Here is a 16,266-nt window from a genome sequence, read left to right as displayed (position 1 = left end):
CCTATCTCCCAAATTCCAGTTACATGTCATTTTTTAATTTGATCTGCTAGAGATCTTTCTCAACAGCACAATGTACAGACAAAAAGCATTTTTTTTTTTAAATAACGGCAGTCATAGTCTTCCAAGTCTTGTGGGACATGTATCGTAGGGATAACTATGTACAAGGATTACGTTTTTTGAATTCCATGCACTTGAAAACTAGGGTGAAGGGGTATTGTTGAACAGCGGAAAAGCCTTGTGAGTCTTACTTTGGATTCCTTAAGAAATATTTTTTTGCTGTTTCACCAAATTGTTTTGATTAAGGATAAAGTAAAAATCTCAACATCTTTGAATGATGATCATAGAAAGATAATTTTTATCCTTTAAAGGTATACATTACCTCATCGATATAATCACTAAAAACCAGTAAATCACAGTAAGTCATATTGTGAAATCCTCAACAAAATAAATGCAAAAGAATCTGTTAACTTATTGATGTAGTTCCAATTGCTTACTTTTATAACTTAAAAAAAAAAAACCTTTATCTGAAACCTCATTTTAAATTTTTTTTCTGCCTCTAAACTTCGAGATGGAGAGGTTTGATTGTACGTAAATGTACCTAATTTTTACACTAAAATTAAAAAATTTCCTATAATTTAAGAATTTGCTTTAACTGCTAGACTGAGCTTCTGATTCAAAAATAAATCAATTTAGATTAAAAATTATATTATATATATATATATATATATATATATACTATATTTTATATTTGAAGCAACAAGTGCCACACATTTCTGACTGTAATGCAAATCACAAAAGAAAACTTCCTTTCTAAAATGCATAGAAAAATTGCTTGACAAAAAAAACATAAGTATCAAGTTGAATGCTATTTTTAAATGGCCATTTCACTAAGCAAAACAGTAGCCAGTTTTCAGTACCTTTAACATTAATAATATAGAGCTGTGGTGCCCAACCTTTGTTTACTGAGAGCCACACAGTTTATTAAGATTACTCTTGCTAGCCAGAACACATATAAAATTCAACTACATTTGTAAGTTGCATTTTTCTTAGACAACATGGAAAAGCATGGAAAAAGAAGGAAAATTACAAACCAAGCAATTGTTCTTAGCATTACTACATGCTCATTTTATCAATATGAAGTTTCCATCTGACTTTTAAAAACTAAATTCCACCAATTTGGGTCCAAATTAGCAGCAACCATTCTTAATACCCAATAAAGTTGAAGGTGATCGGCTGTTTTAGAAGTTCCCAGAAAGTCATTTTAGATTCGTAATATTGAGCAGAACAGAGGGCCACATGTGGCCTGAGGGGCGTAGGTTGGGCACCACTGATGGAAATGATCTTTTCAAAAATTATTCTTAAAATCTAACACCCCTTCAAACTTTTGAAACAATTTTAATGCATTCTGCATGTAATGAAATTCTAATAACAGTCATTAAATATATTCATATCTTAAAAATAACTCTAAATAAATTTAAGACACAAAAGTTAGAGTTAGCAGATTAGAAAAAAAAATAAATAAAATGAACCTATCAAATCAATAGGCAGAGTGTAATGGTATTTAAGAATGCAAAATCCAAATTTATAACTTCATTAAACTTAAATAAAAAAGGGAGACATGGAAAAGGATTATTATTTTTAATTGCTTATCAAAAATTAAATTTTTACACTTTTTAAAAGTAATCAAATACTTTCGTTAAAAGTCATAAAGAAAAAAAATGTTAAGTATTTCAGTAGGATTTAAAGTTTTCACTTAAATATTTTTCAAAAAAAAAAAGAAAAAAAAAGTCCACAGCAAAAACAAAGTTTTACTGTTAAAATTTAATTGTATAGAAGCTGCTTTGCACGAAAATAATATTTTCTATCTAATGGCAATTTTAATTAATTTCAGATTTAAGGAACACATACTGCAAACTTGTTGCATGTATCATTTTGGCACTAAATTTTAAAACGTTACGTAACAAGTTATATTTTGAAGTATACGTAATTGTTTGCAAAATGCAATATTTCAGTAAACTTGGTTTGGGACAAATAAAAAAATAAGTTGCAAATTATTTAAGACTGTTAAAGAGATTTCTTTCCCAGCAATTTCATATAATCTTTTTTGTTTTTTTCAAAAATACAATTTTATACATTAACAGTAACAATACTTGCATACCATATACATACTGATAAAATCTCAAAACTCATGACTAGAGTAAATCGTCATCATCTGAAGACAAGTCGAGGCATTTTATTCGTGATAGAACTTCCTCAGATGTGTATTCTGATTTTTCTTCAGGTGTCGAAATTTCATCTGTTTTAGGTAATTCAGATGTGCCGTTGTTATCAACAACTTGATCTCCACTTTCTGAATCTTCTTTCTTAACCTAATAATTCACAGAATAGTTTCAGAAACTAGAATTTTACTCAAGTTTGAAAACACATAGCAATACACACATCTAAAAGAGAAGCATAAATAACAAATAATCAAGTTTTTAAAGACAAATAGAATTGTTTTACTAATCAAAAATCAATAATAACTTAGGGCTAAACAAGAAATCGAAACAATTTTCCCCATAAGTAAGGATATAGCATTCAGATTCTATATAATCAAGACAAAAGGTATTTAATTTATTTTAGCTAATAAGTCTCACTGGGGAAAAAAATAACATTCTGAGTTTATAGATACAAAATGAAATGTTTAACTTTCAAGATATCTTTCCAGAATATTTTTATTTATGCTTTAAAAACATTTTAGTGCCCTAACAGGAATGGTTAACTAACTGTTGTTCTTAAAATATTTCTCAAAGCTACACAGGGTTACAACAAATGATTCAGTCATTTTGGAAAGGCTATTTATACAAGAGTATTTGGCATACAATAATGAAATATTTAAAAATAATCATGTATTATAAATATTTTTTACATGCTCTGTAAGTATTAGATGTGCACCTCCTGGATCACAGGCCACATTCAAGTGATAGATCAACTCATCCTGCACATTTCAGTGCTGTCAAGGTCACATCATTGCTTCTTCAGTGAATATAATCCTCTTTTTCTCTTTTTTTTTCGGTAATTGGGGTACATAAAAAGCTAATTAATATGCCCTCAAAGCACTGCACGAACAGACAAACATTGCAAACTGTAACACGAAAAACCTCTTTCCATGATTTCGCCCATTTTTAAAAAGTAAAGCAATTGTACCGCCACCGAGTTCACACAACTCCAAAACTGGTTGAGCTGCGATTATTTTCATACATTTTTCAATGTTAGGTTGTACACGCAATACTTTGGAATCTATAACATTGTGAAAATGATTAGATCATTTGTAATAACCCTGTACTGTAGCAGGAAACTGGGAGAAAAAATGCTGAATAAATTATGATTTCATTAAAATGCATTCAATATTAAGAGTTATTAATAAAATATTAGGATAGAAATAAACTTACCATGTTTCCAAAATTGATGTAAGCTCAGGTAGATGAAGATTAAAAGGAAGGTTTAAAAAATGACATATGCCTCATATAAATTATTTTCGCATGAAACCACGAATATATGACATGACACAGATAAGATTATATTTTCGTTATGGCTCACATTTCTTTCATTTAAAATAATCGCATCTTTGAAAATGCATTAATGTAGTTTGAAGCACAAATTCGTAATGAAAAATTGTAAACAGTTTTTTCTTTGTTTTTTAAGTAACTTGATTTACCTAATTTAAATTTTTCTTTAGTTCTCATCAGTTTTTTCTCATTAGACTGCATTATTTTACCGCATTTTAAAACCCAACAGGTTCAATTCCGTGCAATTTTCAAATTGTTGTTTGAAGAGCAAGCTGATTGGTTGTTGTCTAAATCAAATGTTTTAAGTTAAACACATTTATCATTCTAAAAAAAATAATAAATGGTGGAATGTTTCCTTCTTTATGCATCCAAAAGAGAGTTTCAGAGATTAAAAACAGCTGTCTACAGTTTATATTACAAATTTGTAATTAACAATGCCGCTTTTCACGAAACATTTTGATAAGTTTTTTTACTACTGCATCCACATGTATTGTGAGTTCTCAAGCAAATGTCACTAAATATTGAGAAGACATGCAAGCAATCGACTACAATTACTACGTAATTATTGTATTACACAAATAAATTATAGCTACATAAGTAAACTTGCTGTAAAAGTAAGAAGGCAGTAGAATATGATTTACCATAAGATTAAGCTGATTGCAATTCAAATCAGATTTCTTAACTTTGGCTTTTGCCTGAATAAATATGGCCTATTAACTTAGAAAAATAAAAACTTTGAACAGGTTTAAATTACATCAATTCACACTAAGATTCCAAGCAATCAAGCTTTAACTCTTGCTTTAATTCAAAATGAATCATGGAATTTTAAATATTGAAAAGAACAAAATTTTGTTCCCTTGAATTGGAAAAATTTATCAGAAGTAAAAAAAAAAATGTTTTTATAGAACAAATCTGCTAAAACATAAATAATGTTAACATCTATACTATTAAAATCTGTTTGCGTCTGTCTGTAAGTCTGAAGCTTGATCTTTTGGAGAATTGCTGCGAGTCAAGAGATGAACTAGGTACCGATCAATTCAAAATTTTCCAAAGAAAAAACAATAAGACCAATCTCATAATTGTACAACTTTAATTAACAGAGATATTAATTAAAATGTCAATTAACAGCACGTTCTCAGGAATTTGAATTTCTTTCCTGTTGCCATTCAACATATGGGTAAGAAAATAAATTTCTAATAATTGTTTTAAGAGCGCAGTTTTGTGGCTGCTATCCAAATATTAAAACAACTTTTTTGTCTAGAATTTTATTTTAAACTAGCTTCATTTCTCTGGACATCTCTTTCATTTTTCAAATATTCTGTGCAATGTCGGGCTACACAGCTAGTCTTTACTATTAAAATCTGAGGATCTCTGCAAGTCGAGAGCCAAACAAGGAACCGATCAATTCGAAATTTTCCAAGGAAGACCAATCTTGTAATTGTACGACTTTAATCAACGGAGATATTAATTAAAATGACAATTAACATTACGTTATTCAGGAATTTTTATTTCTTTCCTGTTGCCATTTTGCATATGGGTGAGCAAATAAAATTCTAATAATTGTTTCAAAAGTTTTTTTTTTTTTTTTTTTTTTTTGGCTGCTGTCTAAATCTTAAAACAACATTCACATTTAGAATTTTAGTATAAATTAGTTTAATTTCTCCTTTATTCTGATATATAAATCCTAAAACTACTCTTTAAAGCAATTTTTTCATTTAGAAATTTATTACAAAAATTAGCTTTGTTTTTCTTTTATTCTAAGCAATGATTTTTATTTCTTTCTGCTGCCATTTTACATATTTGTGTTAATAAATAACATTTTAACAATTGTTTCAGTGAGACTGACGTCATAAATTTCACCGGGTTAATTGGTTGCTCTATTTGGACATAACCTTTATTTATCGTCTGCCCCCCCCCCCCCCTTTTTTTTTACAGCCAACGTTCTTAACTCTTTTCAGTATATGAAAGTTATTTCTTTAGTCCTGTTTATCTAGTGTAGTGTTAATTTATCATTACCAGCCTCATATTTTGGTAAATTTAAAACGTGCGACTAATTATGCTTATTTTGTTGGACTTTTTCCCTTCACATGGGTGAGTTTTCGAATTATAATAAGTTTCTTTTTCTTTCCTGTTTTTACTTTTGAAATACATTTTGAATCATTAAAAGAACATGTTAAATTAAGATTGTTTGGATTTCTTTCAATGAAACAGAGTTGAACAAAAAAAGTTTGCTTTTAATGATTTTAAATAAAGCTTAGTTGGAATCTGATGACTTGGTATTAAATTAATGTTGATTGGTATTTATTAAGTCCTGATGCTTTAGTTTCACGTAATCAACCAAGCAATATGTGTCATTTTATGTACAAAGCTGCTTGTTATTGTACATAAATATTTCAGATATAGTCTATCAAATGTAATTCAGTTTAACGTGAGCACAGATTATAGTTGATATAGCATATATTTTCATCTTTTGTGCTAATTGAAAATACTCATAACTTGTATCATTGATAACTATTATTAACATTAATAAAATTTTTGCCAAACATATGTTTTACTGGTATTTTGCAAACTTTAAATTACGCGGATTTATTTTTTCCTTAACGTCTTAGAAACTGATGTCAGAGTACTACATAAACATCAACTGGACATCTCTTTCATTTTTTCGGTAGCCCGTGCAAGGCCGGACATGCAGCTAGTTCAAATAATATTTTTCATAGCAATAGAATTTTTTAAACATTAAATGAGGCAGGCGAAGCAAAAGGATCTGAGTGGACATTTTAAAGTTTTGAGTAAAACGCATTTAAAGATAACATCCTAGGTAGGCTTTCATTGCTTTTTTTTTTCTAAATCAAGTGGTACAGCGGCACCTTCCAAAGCTACTTGTATCTCTTGTCCCAATACAGAAGAGAGGTTCCCTGCTATTTGTACTGGTTATCTCGAAAATTTTAATTTTACCACTTACATCCCTTTGCTTCTCACGGCCCTAAATGACCTTTTTTGCGTAAAAGGACATTACTTATAAAAATAGAATATGCAAGGCAAAAAAAAAAAAAAAGAAGAAAGAAAGAAAAATTATATACAATACAAAGACTGAGAATTTTTGAATTGTACAATTTAACTTACTGGCTTCATTTGTAAATAAATCATTTTTTAAAATAACTTACACTTACGCAGATAGAAGATGTGAAACTTCAAAATCTGAATGTAAAAATTTGGTACTTAACAGACTAAATAATTACCAAAACTTATAGCACTTCATTTTGGCTATTTTTTACAAATAGCCCTGTTGCAAAATTCTCAGTAGCATTTTTAAAAAATGTATGAAGATATTTTGGTTAAATGTGGAAAAACATGTTTCTTACAATGCTTACTAACATAACAAATTACATTCCACTCAAACCACTCTAAAATGAAATTTTATGTACACAAAGATGACATTATTGCAGCAAGAACAGTCAACATGTATTTATTTATTTTCCTCCTTTTTTTCCCTCATACAAAATTAAGAAATTTAAAATATGCATCAGAAAACTTGCAACCACATGATTATAATTTACTTTAATAAATCTAACTCTAGTAGTTCAAGTGCAATGAAAATTGAAATTTCATTGCAAATTTATGCTTTGTTACCCAAAGCACAAATATGCAATAAGTACATTAAAATCAACTTTACACCTGAAATGAACAGTAAAGTGTTTTATTTATTAGATTTTTCTTCCTTCTACAACAAAAACAGATGATTTTTTTTCCCTCTCTAAAATTAATGCATAATAGCTGAAAACCTTTTCATTAAAAAACTGTAAATCTTTAACGTGCATTGAAGGTAGGTGTATTTTTATAGACTAGCACAAAACGAAAAACTAAATTACATAAAATAAATTGAAACTTCAAATCCTGTTTTAAACAAACCAATTAAAATGAAGGGGAAAAAAGAAAAAGAGAATGCAGACTGCAAACACTTGAAAAAGCAAGAAATTAAAGCAAGAAAAAAAAAAATTTTTTGCTGGTAAAAAAATAATAAATCTAGTCGCATTGATTTTTTTCCCCATCAACAAATCATATGACCTTCATATTAAAATCTGCTTTCATAAATTTTATAAAATTATCATATAAAAGCGTTTTGCGGCCTCAATAGAATTGATATTCTATCTGGCTTGTTGAACAAAACATTCTCGCTTTTGTCTTTGTTTTTTAACAAAAAACGTTTTATAACTAATAACTTGCCAAAAAAGTTATCACTTACTTTGGCTGCCTCTTCCTCATCATCAGAAATATATTTTAATGCTTTTAATCTCTTCAGCATATTGTCAGCTGCTTGTCGTTTTGCAAGTCTTTTGCTTTTTCCTTCACCTGGTGTTAAAAAAAAGACATAATTTCATACAGCTATTTCAGTGTAAACAAATTTCAACAAAATATACATCATGCTGCATAATTTCTATAAGCTAAAAAAAAAAAAAAAAAAAAAAAAAAAAAAAAAAAACCTAGCATTTCAAAGCAATTATTAAACTTTAATTTAAAAAAATTTTGATTTTTTTCTCTTTTTTTGGTATAACAAGTAACTTCAAAAAAATCATGAAAAAAATGTTTTGTCTTCAATGAAACATTTCTTCTATTTAAAAAACTGTTGAAATATAAATGTCAAGTGTTAAAAATTATGTTTTCGTCTAAAATTGCTGTATGTTTAGTTCCAAAAGTAAAATGCAAATTTTAAAAATTACTTCTTGGAAATTTTTTTAATTTTATTTTTTTAATATTAACAAAATTGAATGTCATTTGACCCAATTTATTTGACAATCATGGAAGTGTAGAATAAAAGAAATTAGTGACAGAAAATATTCTCTTTCTCTGAACTTGAAAAATATTTATTACTTTACTCTTGCAATCATTTAAGAAACCACTTTAGTCTAAAGCTGAAAATTAGTGGTTGCCACTCCTCACTTGGCAATTAAAGTTGCAAAAGTGGCGATTAAAAATGTATCGTCGATTAAAAAATGTGTCATTGATCACCACTCCCCGGTCGCCACCCTTGCTCAGTCACTCTGCTTGCATTCCCAATCGAACCACATTCCCCTCTCTCTGTTCGAAGCTACCTCGATGCATTTCTTCTCCCCACCTCTTTTCCCCACTGCTAGAGGGAGAAATTTAGCTGCAGCAGTGTACCAGCATTTGCACTTTGATTGAACCCTACACTCTTTTGCCCTTTGAAACCTGCACTCATTTTCTGTAAAATTTTATGCTTTTTGGTTGTGTCACCTTTCTTGCATGTGAGCGATATTCTGATGATACTTTTTTTCACTATTAATTAAAATTTGAAATATAGTTGCAGTTTTAAAAAGTGGCTACTAACTTTAAAAAGTGGCCACTAGTAAAACTGAGTCTACTGGCTTCTGGCTACTAACCAAATTTCCCAGTCTTCAGCTTTACTTCAGTCTGTTATTTAAAAAAAGTAATGTTGCAGAACTAAAACCATTATGGTTATACTTGTAAATATTCTAATGTTAGCAATTGCCTCTTGTGAAGAAAGCAAAAAACGGGCAGGGAAAACAAATGTTTTATACACATTTACATGATTTAATATTTTTAATGAACATGAGTAACTCTTGCAAAAAGGTCACCTGCAACTTTCTTAAATGAACAAAGTCATTCAAATGAACAAGTTCAATGTGCAGGTTAAAAAATAAATGATGCTCAGATGAACTGATCATTAAAAAAAAAAAAAAAAACAACATTGCACATCTCTAATTGGGAAAAAAATTGCTTTTGCTGCCGAGCACTAGCAGAATAGCACAGCCAGAATATAAACTTTTACACAAAATACGGTATTAAGATAGGAAATATGTGTTAAAACAAATGGTTCTACGGTATTACCACAAAATGCCTTACTGCACCTCTTTAGCAAAATATCAAAATCTACTTACTTTTAAAACTAAATAAAATAAATCAATGGAGTTCAACATTTTCACTAACTAAAAAAATTTGTCAATTGATAAAACCAAGAGTTTAGCATGCGGTGATAAGAAAGGGTCAGACTAGTCACATTAAATAAATCATTTGCCACACTTCATCTTCATATCATTCTTTAAAATTAAAAATAATAAAAATAATCACAAGAATCTAAAATCAATGTAAAATGTTTACGAGTCTATGAATGAAAAGACATGCAACAAAAGGGTTGTCTGCTTTTGTGCATTTTTTTTTTCTTTTTTCTCTTTTTACAAAAAAAAATTTTGAAGAAAAAATAGAACCGACTTCAAAATTGCTCTAAAAAGTGAAAAATAATCTTATTCTTTAAACACCATCGATAATACTTTTAAACATAATTTTTGAAGTTGGCGCAAAAACAAAAAGTAAAATCCAGTGTAACGATGCTTTGTTCATATTTTTTTCAGAAAATCATCCAAAAGTTAGGAATGAAACATTTATATCTTTACTCAGATATGCTGTTATCAATGCATGATGTATGTGGTAGTGAAGAAACTAGGCCTGGTTAAATTTATAGTTGTAGTTGAGTTATGGCTGTGAATGATCGTATCTATCGTTTTTGCGCCAACTTCAAAAATTATGTTTAAAAGTATTATCGATGGTGTTTAAAGAATAAGATTATTTTTCACTTTTTAGAGCAACTTTGAAGTCGGTTCTATTTTTTTCTTCAAAATTTTTTTTCTTTCATTCTTTTTAGTGTAAATGTAGATATTTCAGTAAAAGTATGAAGTTACTTAGTAAGAAGTTCGGCTCTATATCACTGTATTGCTTCAGAGAAGCCTTTATTCAAAATTATCATTACAATTACTATTAATGTTACTGTTATATGGCATCAAACTTTTATAACAATGGGTTTCATATCATTTTAATCATCTAATAGGGAAATTGCATAAAATTCACTGTTTTTTGCCCATAACTTTTTTTCTAAAGATCAAATATGGTCAAAGTAATGGGACCTAAGTTGAGCTATCCCCTATCCATTAAAAAAATAATCATCAAAATCGGTTCACTAGGTGAGACGCTGTGAGTGGACAAACAAAAAAAAAAAAACATACATACGGTATGAACTGATAACTGATAACCGCCTCCTTTTTGAAGTCGGTTAAAAATGTAGAGTTAAATATGTTAAAGTTTGAAGAAAAAAAAAAGATTTCAAACAAACCTGTTGTGGTGAATTTGTCAACAACACACATAATTGAAAACACTTTTTCATGAGGAAGCCCACTCGCTTTCTCTGTTTCATAATAAGGTGGTTGCCATCTCATTTTCATGCACAGCTCTTGCAAAGCACCAACTGGATTTCCTGATATGTTCTCTTCTTCTGTAGGAGCTGCTGATGCCTCCCTACAAATAGGAATGAAAATACTTGCTACATTAATTCATGTATTTTTATTGATGTAACATGTAATTGGTGCATTTCCTGCATCTGAAAAGTTTTAAACTATTGCTAGTCCTGAAGAGCCTCCATTTAATTTTTGGTGGAGCATGAATCACATTAAATTATGTTTTATTCAATACTAGATGACATCCCTGCTGTAACACTTTCACAACGTGCTTGCCGGCAGTGTCGGCAATTGGGGCTTTTAAGTGGGGGGGGGGGGGGGACAAAAATTAATGTTTTTTTTTTTCTTTTTTAACACTTTCAATTTGAAACAAATAAAATTACACTATAAAACTAACTGAATACTGGCTTCAAAAATAATAATTAATAATAATAACTTGTTTAATATGCATCACCATAAATTTAATAAATCATTTAAGTTACTTATGGATTTTTTGTAAAACTTATTTTGAAACATACTAAGTTATTTTTACTATTATCGTTTTTTCGAGCTAGTATTTCGCAGCTAGATACTTTTCATCAAAAATTTAAGCATAAAATGATTAAGAAAAGGAACACCAACTTACGAAATGACTTCATTCAAACTCTCGGCATTAATTGTAACTCCATCAGAGACGAAACCTTGCGGATATTCTCCATCTTGAGATAAAAGCCTTTCAAGAACTGCTTTAGCGGCAGCATGCTTCGCCTTTTTCTTACTCTGACCGGTAGCTGTTGCAACAACCTGATTCACTTGTACCCTGTACATAAATGTAGGAGCATGAACAGCACCTTCAACTGACATTAGTTTATAATCGGGAGTCATTCCTTGCTGCGCACAAAGCTCTTGCAACAAGCTTATGGGCGTCTTCTGCGCAGCATTGGCTATCTCCGAATCTGTAAAAATTAAATAATGCAATAAGTCTAAAACTCTGAAATTGTTGAATAATTCAATACAGTAAGTGGTTCACAGTAGGGAAAATTCCAAGAGAAATTGTTTGTCCTCATCAAATTGCTAAGGCAGGGTTGGGTTTTGGACAGTCCAAAACTAGTTTAGGACAGGACAGGTGGTTTTTTACCGTCCAAAACTGCCTAAAACTGTCCAAAAGTGTCCAAAACTGTCTTAAACTGTCCAAAACTATGCTAAAGCTAAAGAGGTGTAATCTAATCGATTCATATTTACTGCAATATTTGTAATGCATAAATATAGATATTAATGAGGTTTAATCGATGACTATTTGAAAATATTTTTCTCTAAAATGTTAATTTAAAAAATATTTTACTTAAAAAATTGCCAATAACTATTACATAAAAACTTCCTTATGTAACAGTTGGTAGAGTTATGAAAGGAAATTCACAACACACCCAAGACAACTAATTTCAGTTACATTTATAACTCAAAGGAATGTTACTAAATGTGCAATATTTAGGAGCAAAAAAAAAAAACTTTTTTTAAAATGGTTTTTGCAAATAAGTTTTGCTTGATGTTTTAACGAAAATTATTTTTTAAATCATAGATTAAAGAACAAGAAATTGATGATTAAACACTTATGTCATAAAATTTGTGCTATTCTTTTTTTAGTTCATATTTTTAATATAATACATTCGGTAACAATAAAAAAATTATTATTTATTGCATTTAAATCAATTATTGCAGTATATTTTGAACACTTTCTTTTGCACACATGCATAAATGTTGAAAAATTTGGTTTGTGGAAAAAAAAACTCCTGCATACAAATTGAAATTTTTAATGAAGAATTTAATTTCTACGTAGCTAGATTGATAAAAATCAGCTGCATAAATAAGTTATATAATTATACTTGAATGTTAACATTAAATAAATATTTTAAATAGTCAAAAATATAATTTTGACACATTTTGTTCTGTTTTTGATATTTTCTCACAAAATATAGTATCTTATAAAGTAGTTTTGAACAGGATGAGAAAAACCCTGCTTTCATTTGCCCACATGCATAAACATAGGGAAATTTGGTTACTAATATCATAAATAAATAAATAAATAAATAAATAAACTCATGCATACAAATTGAAATTTTAATCAAGAATTCGCCTTGAATGTAACTAGATTAAAAATCAGCTGCATAAATAAGTTGAATGTTCTCATTGAATAAATGTTCAATAATATAAAACATTACTTTGATACATTTTATTCTCTTTTTGATGTTTTCTCACAGAATACAATTTTTCTAAAAATATAGTTTTGGACACTTTCGGACAGTTTTGGACACGAGGGTTTTGGAAAGGACGGTAAAAACCAGGTTTTTTACCGTGGTTTTTACCGTAGTGTCCAAAACCTCGCCAACCCTGTGCTAAGGGTTTTTTTTTTTGGAAATAACGTGAAAATTGATTTTTTGGAGTGGAAGTTTAGGGAATAGAGTGAAAATTGTGAAGGGTACCTCCTAGCAAGAACCCTGCAAAATATATTTAGAATTAAATAAAAAGCACTTTGAAAAAGGAAGCTTACAGCGATATGCAATAGTAATTTGATTCACTAGTGCAAATGACTCCATTAATCACTGATTCAATTTCCCAGCGCTCATTAGAATACAATTAGAGTGATGCGATGATAACTAAATCAGGACTGAACATACATTTTGTTCAAATGGATATTTTGTTGTAGGGGACATTTGTAGTAATAGGATTTTGCTGTATTAATATTTTTTAATTTCAATTTATGACCAGTATTTCCCCCTGGAGGTTCTTTGAATCTTGAAAAAATATTACATTCTTTAGCGATATTGAACAGCTTTTATTCTCATAAGTTGAATTTTACATTACTGAGCAATTTTAAAAGTACTACAGCTTTTTTTTTAAAAAACTGGTTTTATTAAGATTCAAGGCTTAAGTTAAACTGCCTTAAGTAATTGCCTAAGAAAAACCTTGCTTTTTTTGTGGTGAGTGATTCTATGGTAAACTTGATCACTATATTTTGTTTTAAGCTAAAAAATATTTGCATTCCCTACATATTATGGGAAAAGTTTTTGTTTACTTATGATACTTCCACTAGTGTTTGCTTGAAAAGTTTCCTTCATTAACTTTTCACATCTTCGTTGTTAAGCCAGGTTGGCTTGCTACACTGCAATTCAACATTGGTGTGAAAAAAGCAGGGATTCCCAAACTTTTCTGATACACGGCACCCTTTGAAAAATTAGAATTTTCTCTCGGCACCCTACTCTATCTTTGCTACATTACACATATTGATACCATCAGGACCGTGTCCAAGGGGAGGGTTTTAGGGGTTAAACCCCTCCCATTGGGGTAAGAATAAAAAGCCAAACAAAGAACATGTGTATTTGACTTTTAATTAGTTTTAATGTGAAAGCTTGTGTGCAACGCATCTTAAAACAGAAAGAAAGAAAGAAAAAACTTTTTATCTGGAGTTTTTCTGCATTTTAAGACTGTTGGAGGTTTACCGACTGGAAAAATAGTTTGGAAAAACTATGGTGGAAGAAAAGCTCAATGATTTGTCAATACAAAGCTTTACTTAACTGCATTAATATCGCTTAAGCAGGTCATGATGGATTTGGCGTGATATGTTGCAGCTATGAAGATGCATTAGTGATTGTGTTTGGCAATGTAATTTGTATTTGCAATAAGCTCTTGCTTGTTTACTTTACTAAGCATTATTTCAGAATATAAAACCTGATATGCATGCTGCATTATAAAAGACAGTTTCTAGTTCTGTGTTGACAGTTTCTAATTCGAATTGCAATAAACCCCATAATAAACAGATTTTTTTAAAAAGAAACGAACAAGATTTTCTAAAGATATAAATAAGGTTTGATTAAAAAGAAGGTATACTGTTGTCACTTATGCAGCCAGAATTATCCTTAGGAGGTAGGACTGGGGCAGAGTAATCCTTACTGGTATAAAAATGCCTTACTGGGATCGAAAATGTAACGCAAAACTAAAGTTTGTAAGGGATTGAACACCCCTCCCCCCTCCTCAGATAAAGGTTTAGGTTTTTTAAAACCCCTCCCTTCATGAAAATCTGGAAACGGGCCTGGATACCATGGACCCCTTGCAGCATCCCTCGCCTTCCCCTGCAACACCCTAAGATGTGGCGGCACCCCTGAATCAGAACTTAAAATGGCAACGGTTTTGGACTGATGTTAGTACATTGGTCAACTCCACATTTGTAGTCGGTGCGGTAACAATGCACTAGCTTAAAGGAAAATTCTAAACTGTTTTAGCAATGTTGGATTTACACCATTTTTTTGTGATGCATTGACCCATCTCCCAGCACTACTACATTTGATTGCAACCTTTCGTATGAATGGAGAAACAAGCAAAGTCCCCACTGTGGTGTCCGAATTTGTTAAAATCGTATTAACTTGTTAAACTCACATATATAAAACCTTTTTCTGCCCTCATTTTTGTAAATTGTTAAATAGTTTCATTTTTACGAGCGGTGTAGCGCGGAATTATCACATCTGTTAGAATCTAACGCACCAACAAATCACAGCTCACAGACCAGTTGGCGATCTCCTCTAATTCACCAGTACCTAGCGCATCTAGAAAGTGTGTTGTTTTATCTGTTAACTTGGTTTTTCTACTGCACGTTGTTACTTGATTGCCTAAAAACTTTTCGAACGAATATATATATATATATATATTGTGTGTAAAACTTTGTGTCAACAAAAAAAAAATCTCAACAAACTTAATTCTAAACTCGACATGAGAATTCAACTTTCATGCGTGAAACCTAATGTTAGCTTTTGAGTTTACAGTGTGAAACAGTCGGTGTTATTTGAAATATAATTTTTATTTTTGTTGTAAGTTAATCCTTTTTAGAGCACTACACTTAAACTATACTACCATAGAAAAACCAGGGGTTCCACGGAAAAAATTGACACGAAAAGGGTTTCACTTAAGAAAGAAATTAAGATACGCTGGTCTAATTCATCAAAAACATACACCATTTGTAGCGGTGCCCGGTAAAATGAGAGAGAGGGAGAAGAAAAGTAATAAATAACAGAATGGGCATAGAAACTTAAAAAACTTTTGAAAACAAACCCATAAAGAGAATAATATTAGACTAATCAAAGAAAGAGTGGAAGTTTGTTTGAAACTGAAATATTCATGGTAGGTTGCCCTAGCTCAATGAATCGACTTAACATTAACATGCACTTCAGGCACTTAAGTAGGTTTGACAAACAAGATAATATAGTTAAAACAAAATTTTTGTCCTATAATCATTCAATTAACATGGAAAATTAATAATATTACCGTTCATTTTATCAGATTACAAACCACAACCACAACTAAAACAAGAGAGGCTTTAGTACTTCACTTCCAATCTATAAATGGAAACATTTCTTTAATGTTTCTATTAATGAAGTGATATTATATTCATTGGACGATGTAATGAATATTTGATAATTAAAATGATC

At 30.1% G+C, this 16,266-nt stretch overlaps 1 protein-coding gene across 1 annotated transcript in view; it reads right to left on the bottom strand.

Moving 5' to 3' along the window:
* Nucleotides 1-16,159, bottom strand: part of LOC129223389 (RISC-loading complex subunit tarbp2-like) — a 37,703-nt gene extending 21,544 nt beyond the window's left edge. Inside the window, exons 1-4 of the mRNA XM_054857980.1 lie at nt 16,103-16,159; nt 11,439-11,748; nt 10,693-10,874; nt 7,792-7,898 (exon numbers count right to left, since the gene is read on the bottom strand). Of these exons, the coding sequence (XP_054713955.1) occupies nt 7,792-7,898; nt 10,693-10,874; nt 11,439-11,748; nt 16,103-16,109 (606 nt within the window). The 5' untranslated portion in view covers nt 16,110-16,159. The remainder of the gene's footprint in view (nt 1-7,791; nt 7,899-10,692; nt 10,875-11,438; nt 11,749-16,102) is intronic.
* Nucleotides 16,160-16,266: the final 107 nt, after the last annotated feature.

This window comes from Uloborus diversus, chromosome 5 (genome assembly GCF_026930045.1).
Source record: "Uloborus diversus isolate 005 chromosome 5, Udiv.v.3.1, whole genome shotgun sequence".
NCBI classification, from domain to species: domain Eukaryota; kingdom Metazoa; phylum Arthropoda; class Arachnida; order Araneae; family Uloboridae; genus Uloborus; species Uloborus diversus.
This window is presented reverse-complemented; position numbering and strand designations above follow the sequence as displayed.